At 31.9% G+C, this 9,317-nt stretch overlaps 2 protein-coding genes across 2 annotated transcripts; both read left to right on the top strand.

Annotated features, from left to right (window-relative positions):
- Nucleotides 1-567: 567 nt before the first annotated feature.
- Nucleotides 568-1,631, top strand: HELRODRAFT_168350 (hypothetical protein; the record flags this gene model as incomplete). Its single annotated transcript, XM_009014216.1, has 3 exons — nt 568-649; nt 921-1,126; nt 1,569-1,631. The coding sequence occupies 3 exons, from the start codon at nt 568-570 to the stop codon at nt 1,629-1,631; spliced, it is 351 nt and encodes a 116-aa protein (XP_009012464.1).
- Nucleotides 1,632-5,957: 4,326 nt separating this feature from the next.
- Nucleotides 5,958-8,828, top strand: HELRODRAFT_190479 (hypothetical protein; the record flags this gene model as incomplete). The annotated part of the gene is made up of 7 exons (XM_009014215.1): nt 5,958-5,978; nt 6,351-6,597; nt 6,865-6,899; nt 7,081-7,132; nt 7,320-7,676; nt 7,877-8,702; nt 8,736-8,828. The coding sequence occupies 6 exons, from the start codon at nt 5,958-5,960 to the stop codon at nt 8,143-8,145; spliced, it is 981 nt and encodes a 326-aa protein (XP_009012463.1). The 3' UTR covers nt 8,146-8,702; nt 8,736-8,828.
- Between the last annotated feature and the right edge of the window lie 489 nt (nt 8,829-9,317).

Raw genomic sequence — 9,317 nt, 5'->3', positions numbered from 1 at the left:
TGGTTGCCTAACGCGAACAATGAAATATTTTCTATTGTTAGCTGATATTGGCCTGGAAAAATGCTTGTACAAATAAATGGCTTCTATGTTCTCATTTCGAAATATAACGCTTTATTATTTGAATGTTTATCAGCTGACGTGAGTGTAGTTATTCGAAAAAACTGCATTTTAAATGAATTATTAATTTTAAAACCTAGCCATTTAAGCATTATTTATCTCTTTGTATGAAAGCAGGTAAGCTTTTTTCAAAATTTCAAATTATTTTTTAAATCCTAGCAATATTACAAAATGAGACTTAAATTATTTAACGTTTTAAATGACCAAATGAAATTCAGCAAGGTAGCAAAATTTATGAATTAAAAAATTTATTGATCGGTTTGTGTTAATATTGTAGCGATGTATATTGCATATTGTAATATTCGCCTGTTTCATTTTTATAAATAGCTAGACTGCTGGATTCCTCTGAACAAAACAGCAACAACGACGCAACAACAACACAACAACCTTACAGCCTTCTAACGCAACAACAACAATAGAACAACCTCACAGTCTTCTAACGCAACCACGATGAAGCCTTTAAGAACATCTCACTTCACTTTCATTTTTTCCATCATCATCATCTCAACGTTCCAAACTTCCATTGCTCAAGGTAGGGCAGAAAAAATCACCGATTCGCTTTTCTTGGTTGATATTTTTAACTTATTGTTGTTTAGTTAGTACAAACATTGTCGGATTTAAAAAAAAGTCAAAATTGTTGACACGATGTTATTGTTATAAATTCTTTACACTAGTTTAGTCACTGATAGATGGAAGTAAGATTTAAATGAACTTTCTAAAATTATCACACAGCAAAACTACCTAAAACATTTTTACATACAAAAAAGTAGCACCCCACAAATATTTTCCAATAAAACACTCAGTTTTTGAATGCTGTGGATCGAAACTGCTCGACTCACAAAGCAGTGTGGCCATAGAGAACGGTCGGCCCTTGGTTGCTGGCACGTACAGAGCATTGACCTTGAAAATTTGCACTTCTGAACCGCTAAGAATTCAGGTGTGGACACGGTTAAATGACAACCAATATCTCCTCAAGTGGTCCTACAATATCAACGCTTCTTTGGAACAAGTCAGCCAGCCAAAATTGGTGGTTAGTAAGGCACGGTCAACATCATAATATTTAATTTACTACAATTTATAATTGTTGCCGCTTTTTGTAATTGTCATCATTTTTTCAACTCACTAAGATTTTTTTCATTTTGTTCAGTCAACTTTTTGTAAAAGTTACCCATCCACGACTATTTTTGTACATATGAACTGAAAACTACTTCAACGAAGTTCTGTTTGTGAGAAATAAGCAGCGCAATAACGATTTCCTCTATCACATAAAACATTGCATTCACTTCACTTTCACCAAAACATTGGAATAAGTAAAAGTTCTAGCGAAATTTTAAATTCAAACTATGATTGATTTATTAAATGAAAGTAAATAACTTCAATATCATGTAGATATACTATTACAAATACTGTTAAATGTCATTTGCTAAAGTGTTTGATAATAACATTTCCAGAGCTTTCAGCACAATTACACATTATTATCACAAATTTTCAATATTGTCATAATGATCAGTTAAGTAAACTTGAGCATTAAAAAAATTTTTTTGCGGTGTTAAAAATATTTAAATTTGCTCAGAGCAAATACACGCCAGACAATAAAACTATGCTTGAACGTGAAAACAAACTAAAAAACAAAAATAAAAACGCTGATGAGAATGATGAAAGAAAATAACAATAATAATGTGCACTGTCTTATTTGCTGTTATTAATAAGTAATATTGCTAATGTTCGGGTTAATAATATTGTTATTTTTTAACTTTGACACTAAGTGGCTGTCCTACTGGTGCTGTCTTGCTATCTTTCTATGAACACTCATCATATTTCATTTTTTTAAGACGCAGTTGTAGTAGTTTGAAAAATTTGTAGATACAAAATTTATGAGTTTAAAAACTGACTGTTAGGCATTTAATTATTCAAACTATAGAATATAAATTTGCAATAAAACGTGTTCATTCATGCATGTCTTTACACGCACAAACAAACAACAAACAAACAAGCCCACTAACATTCAGACTTACACAAACATGGCAGCACATACGACATACAAAATATACAAAGATAAACACACATACGTACACATAAATACAGACATACAAATACACACAATGGTTTATTTATCTGCGAACTGTAACTTGGTTTATAACAAATAGCACAATCGTTAAAAATATTTAAAGCTATAATTTTTAAATGCTTTCCGGTGGTTGATTGGCGCCATGTATGTATAATAAACACATTGTGTTATTCATTTGCGTCAAAAGGACACCATATATTTATCCAAAACATTCTATTTATTTTACTTAACTGTCACCAATATATTTTTTTTATATTATTTCATCTGACTTCTACTAAATGCAACTAATGCTTTCTATATTCACAATTTAATTTACATCGTTTCGTACCTTGCATGCTGTTAGTTACTTACTCTCTCTCACTCTGCGTTTGAGAGAATAAAAAATTTTTTTTTAATTTAAGCTAGTTTATAAATATACAAAACATTTTCCATAAACATACAAATATACAATGCATTATTATAACAATGTATAGAAACAACTAAAATATAGAAATATTATAGAAGAATGTAAGTGTTGAGTTTGCAATCAATAAGCTGTAGTGGATAAATTAGCCCCTAACCATCCACAAAACCGCGAAAAAAAACATTCTGTGTTTTAGAAAAAGGAAAAAAGGTCGTTTTCTTAAACATTTTCATTGAAGTTCATCTTCTTACCGAAACGAGATTTAGCAAAAACAAGTCTCATTACTTGATAATTTTGAAAATCATCCCTTATTGCTAAATTCAGAATCCGCCAATGTGTTAAATAACATTTGTATGAATAATGTACTTTTAGTCTATTCACCATAAAATATATTGTATTTAATTAACATTGATGGTGCATTTACTCGTTAGAATTTGTTGCGCTAGAATTCTTATTACATGCAATATTTAATATAACCAAAAAAACACAATACTGTACTAAAATATATACGTTTGTTTGTTTGTTTGTGTGCGTGTGTGTGTGTGTGTGTGTGTGTGTGTGTGTGTGTGTGTGTGTGTGTGTGTGTGTGTGTGTGTGTGTGTGTGTGTGTGTGTGTGTGTGTGTGTGTGTTTCAGCTGATTGGATAGTGAGCTAGTTATCCGCCATTGTTGTGATGTTCAGACGACTTTGAATGTTGCCATTGTTAAGACGTTATTACGTTTGACATTATTACTATTACTACTGCTAATAATAATACTATTACTGCTACTACTACTACCACTACAACCACCACTCTATTGTATTGCAGAATTTGTATAGCGCCTCTTGTGAGTTGACTTCAGAAGCGGTATTACTCAGTTCAATATTACTACTACTACTATTACTACTGCTACAACTACTACTACTATAACTAAAAGTACTACTGCTGTTAACGCTACTATTTCTATTGCATTTATTCATTTATACGTTCCTTCATTCATTCATTCATTCATCCATTCATTCATTCATTCATTCGTCAACGATTCATATGACTCCTGTAGCGATTTTAATGATTCAGCGCGGAATGTTGCCAAGTTAGTTCGAGCGCCAAACTGTATCAAGCTGAGAAATGATAATTTTATGTCGTTAATAACCTTGCTGTTATGCAACGTTGCTGTGTGGAAGGCAACATTGCTGGAATAAATTTATGGTAGGGTAGAGAGAGCTAATGATAAGGGCCTTCACAAGAAACATGGCTTTTCACAAAATAAGAGGCCCCCACCATATTTTTCATTGAGTCTTTTTTAATGATGTTGTTGGATTTTTGTTAAAAGTAATATAGTACTCGCTGCATATTATTTTTTGATTCCAAATGGTTAAGGTACATGCTGTACATACGCGTGTAACAAAATCTCCCCTCTACATGTATATACATCCTTCTACATCCTGTCCTTTTGTTGTTTTTCTTCACTAACTAATATCCATATCTTAAGTGTTTTCTTTAATTCATGCAAGAGTATTTTTTGCATTTTGCAAACCGCATTGCACGAACCACAAGACAAATATTTGCACGATTCAAACAGTGGCCTGACTGACTTATTCTAATTTTGAGGAATTTCTAAGTTCAAAGTACAGCCATTTTTATATATCTTGGAATGTTGTTACCAGGTGAGATTTTCAAGTCTTATATCTATTTATAGATTAATCTATGATACTTATATCTAATATTTATCTAACATTATCTATACATCATATATATATATATATATATATATATCTTATATATATATATATAATATATGTAAGATATAAATATCATCTATCACGTTTACAACGTTAAAATCTCTTGATTTTCATACTAACTAATATATCTTTATTCAATATTTATCTATCTATATTAATATATTTTTTTATTTTTATATTCAAATAATTTATTTTCATTTATATTTTGATGGATAGTCTTGGCGTTTATACTTAATTCAATATTTGTAATCAATTAAATCAACATTCACTTCACTACCATTATAGCCTACCGAGAGTTTGTACTGAGGTCTCAATTTATAATTGGGCTAATTATTATGATTTGCCCTCCTCTCTCTCTCTCTCTCTCTCTCTCTCTCTCTCTCTTTCTCTCTCTATTTTTTCTCTCTTTATCTTCTTGTTTTCCTTTCTTTCTTTCTATTTTTTGTCTCTGTCTAACCATCATTCCATTTTATTACATTACTTTAATTAAATGTTCGGCTGCTAACAACGCACCGTGGTAACTGATGTTAATAACTTTGTACTCGTCAACTCAGTCGTTGTCAACTGTTCAAACTAACAAATATGCGGCTTTTATTAACTCGAATTAAAGATTTTTTTCAAATGATTTCATTTCAAGTTTTCTATCTAGCTTATTTCATTTCCCATTCGATTGAATGTTTGTAGTAATTAATTGAATAAATAAATTAAAACTGTTCAAAACATTTGAATAATTGAAGATAATGGAATTTGTGAAGAAAACAATGTCTCCGTATTTCTGTGTGGGTGTGTACAAGTACGCACATTCACATAAATAAAACACAGGCATGAATATACAAATTAAACATACACACACACACACACACACACACACACACACACACACACACACACACACACAACTCAACAAATGCGCTTTAAATAAGACTAACGCATTCAGTCAGTCACGACGATATTATAATAATAATATTAACGCAAATGCTGTACCGTATGTACTGTACATTCTATACATCAATCGCTAACTTTAAATCGTTGCCCTTTTCAAATTCTTTTATTAACATTTTATATGTGTGTGTATGTTTGAGTGGACATGTATGAATTTTATTTATTTATTCATACATTCATTTGATCATTCGTTTTTTCATTCATTCGTTCATTCGTTCATTCATTCATTCACTCACCCACTCACTCACTTCACTCACTCATTCACTCACTCACTCACTCACTCACTCACTCACTCATTCACTCACTCATTCATTTACTTGCCTATTGACTTTGTTAAAGTATTGTCACATGGTTTGTTGTTGTAAAGAGGTTTAACGTTTCTTGCCGATGACGATGATGGCGTTAGTTATGTTGATGATTACAATGACGATGATGGTGATAATAGGAAGCGGTGGTAACGGTGATTACGATGAGGGTGAAGAGAATGATGACGACGATGATTAAGATAATGATGATAACTTTGTTTATTACAATGGGGATAATGATGATGTCTATGATGGTGGGGATATGATGGCTATGATGATAATAATGGCTCTAATGATCATGATGTTGACGATGACGATGAAATTACCTTATTGTTGAAAATACCTTTAAAAGATTATGAAGACTAGTGTAAGTTTGACGAGAAACATAATGCCGTCAAAAATGACGTTAGTGATGATGATGGTAATTCTTATGAGGATTATGACTACCCACTAAGATTTATTAAAATATTTATTGGCGTCTTTTTGACGTTGTTTGACGTGTTCGTTCACGAAAAGCATTCTAAAATTATCCAACCACAGCAACGATCAACGCAAACATCTTTATTAAAAACTTTTAACAAAAGTCTATTTTTTGTCTTGTGAATATACTCTGAATATAAAAAAAACATCTTGATGAGCTAATATATCAACATTTCGCTTTAAAATTTATATCTCGTGGTATCAACTATAAAGAAGCATTTTAAACTATGTAGCATTGTTTGAATGAGAATGACTGTGAACAAACTTTTTTTGATTAACCGATGATTGAAAAAAATTATTTTTCATTCGCCAGATCACATTGCCTAGTTCAGCCCCGCTTACAATCAATTCAAACGACTACTTGGGACTATTCTCGCCCGGAAACTCGTACATGAAAATATCGGTTCCGTTCAGTGACGACCCGCTTTCATCCATCCGACTATCGATCCAATCCTACGTTACGCCGTTCATCTTGCCAGCGAGCAGCAACGTCTCGCTTCAGAGTTGGAGTTGGAAGAGGAGCTTCTCGAATTTCGTCAAATTCTGCGTTACTAATACTAGTAAGCTATCCATTAATCATTCGTCTGTCTGCTTGCATATTAGGTCTTGTGTCATAGTTAAATACATACATAAACAGACACATATAAACTGAAGAATAAAACATGTTCAATTACATATACCTAAATATACAATACATATAATATATAAATATAAACGTATATATACGGTTATATTTCTAAAATGTAAAATGCATTAGTTGAAGTAAACACAGTCATAAATAGGCAAAAATTGAATACTATTCATTTTGTTTTGTTTCATTCTAAAAGGTTGCCCGAGTATCACAACGAATTCTTCTCAGTCGGTATGTGACCATTTATTACGCATAAAACATAAAGACTTACTTAATTTTGTTTTTTATCGATTATTTTCAATAAAAATATTATATTGTTTTGATCATCTTAAAAAATTAAATATTTAAATTTCTATAAAAATATTATGAAAATTTTAAATTTTAATACTTTTGAAAAAATTCCCAAATAAAGCTTCCAATTTCCTACTCAAAGTACATCACAGTTCCCGCCACGTGCTGCGGAGGTTGGTGCTGCTTGGAAATGTTCGTTTTGTAATTTTTCATTAATAGTCCGCAAATAATTGACTACAAACCTGTTACAAGATTTCTTATTTTAATCCAAATATTTACTATTAACATTTTCATCTGTTCTTCAAATTTAATTTGTAAAGAGTCAGGAAACTATAGCAGTACTTTAAAAATTTAATCCAGGTTCCCAGAATATTGGTACATGTGACCCTACAAACAAAACAATTACTCTGATAGATGATCAGCAAGAAATCGTCAATCAACTTATTATAAAAATTAACCAGTTGAGAAAAATTTTAAACGATTATTTGATTGGAAGGATCCCACTTGGATTCTGTCCTGACAGCAGCTATGAAGTCGGATCATATGGACTTGGATATTGTTACAAGTTCTTCAAAACACCTGCTTATCTCGCTAAGGCTGCCATCGACTGCACCACCGACCGAGCTAGATTGGTCTTTATAAAAGATAAAACGGAAGATAACTTCATAAAAGAGTTTGTAGCAGGCAAATACAATTCGTCCAACGGTTTTGGCACAAGTGCGTTTTGTCCTGTACCTTTCATTTTCTTAGATTATTCTGTAAGAGATGTATGATTATAATAGCCTCTTTTATAAACTTGAGACATGTAATCAAAAAATAATTAATTTATCAAAATAAAATAAAGTTGTTAAATCAATAATATATATATTGTACTTTTGAACCGAAGTCCACAATTATGATTAAAATTGTCTGCACAGCGCCATCTTTCCGACTTTGGATGTCCACCATCTACAGCCTACCAGACGGCAAGTGGTTCTGGTTCAACAATCTTCTACCGCGTGACAACCTCCAACCTTTCGGAGCCTACACGAACTGGAAGGACAAGAACCCGGTGAACGCCACAAGTTCGTTGGATGTTTGTGCTAGCTACTATTACGATGCTGACAAGAGAGGTTACTACTGGGAGAAGACGCTCTGTGCCACGCCGCTGCCCTACGTCTGCAAGATTAGAAAACTCTGCAACTAGTTGGCGCGTGTTTGGCTGAAAAAACTATTTCGTGTAAAAATAAATAAATAGGAGAAATTGTTTAATTCGTCAAAACGATGTACAAATCCACATCTGGATAAGCATTTTATCTTTTAACGAAACATAATAGCTTCAAATCGATTCGTGACATTGAGAATTAATTAATTATTCAGCGACACAGCAACTGAAGCTAAATTAATATTATTGGTTGGTGTGTGAATGTATAGAACAAGCCCATTATCTGAAATTCAAAACTTCCCCACTGAGGCTGAATGAATTTTAAAGAGACAGTGGAGCAAAATATTTTTGCCGATGCCAGAATGAGCTAAATTTATCTCTAGACATATTTTTTCGGTGTTTCATACATTTCTTTATTGTTGAACGAGTTTTTAATTCTCAAACTTTCAATCGATTCTTCATTTGTACGTTGAAGTGAGTGATATGTTCAAAAAGTGTTATGTATGATTGTGCAATCTTGAATCTCATTTATTTATTTGTAAAAATATGATGTAACATTCACACACACACACACACACACACACACACACACACACACACACACACACACACACACACACATATATATATATATATATATATATATACACACATATTAACATACATAACGAAAGGCGGGTCCTTATTGTATAGATTGGTTCAGAAAAAACATTTTTGACACTTTTTCTTTTCCTTTCATTTACTCAACATCGCGTTTTATATTACGTAACAGAAGCTTTCAAAATATTTTCAATTATAATTAGGATGACAGAGAAGCAGTGTGTGCGATCAAACGAACAAAATAATTTTTATTTGATGGTCAACTCTGGTTATTAATTCTAAACAGTGTTCTCCCATTAACTGTTAACGCAATTTAATTTTATTTTGCATTTAAACGCCTGTGCCATATTTTAGGCCGATTGTTTTAGGCTCGCATTTGTGGTAACATCTGCTTTCACTTAACGTTAATATACTTACTTACTACTGCTACTGAACTCAGTTTTTCAATGTTCTAACTTTTAAATAAACCAAAAATTAAAACATTCGTGGTTATAAATTTTTTTTACAAAACTTACCCAAGTATTTTTACATACAACTTATAGGCCTACCTACATAGCTCGCACTTTTAGAACGAACAATCCCGATGAAATATTTCAGTTTCAATATAAAATTAG

The sequence above is a fragment of the Helobdella robusta genome (genome assembly GCF_000326865.2).
Source record: "Helobdella robusta unplaced genomic scaffold HELROscaffold_13, whole genome shotgun sequence".
Taxonomy (NCBI): Eukaryota; Metazoa; Annelida; class Clitellata; order Rhynchobdellida; family Glossiphoniidae; genus Helobdella; species Helobdella robusta.
Note: the sequence above shows the minus strand (reverse complement) of the source record. Positions and strands in the feature narration are given on the sequence as shown.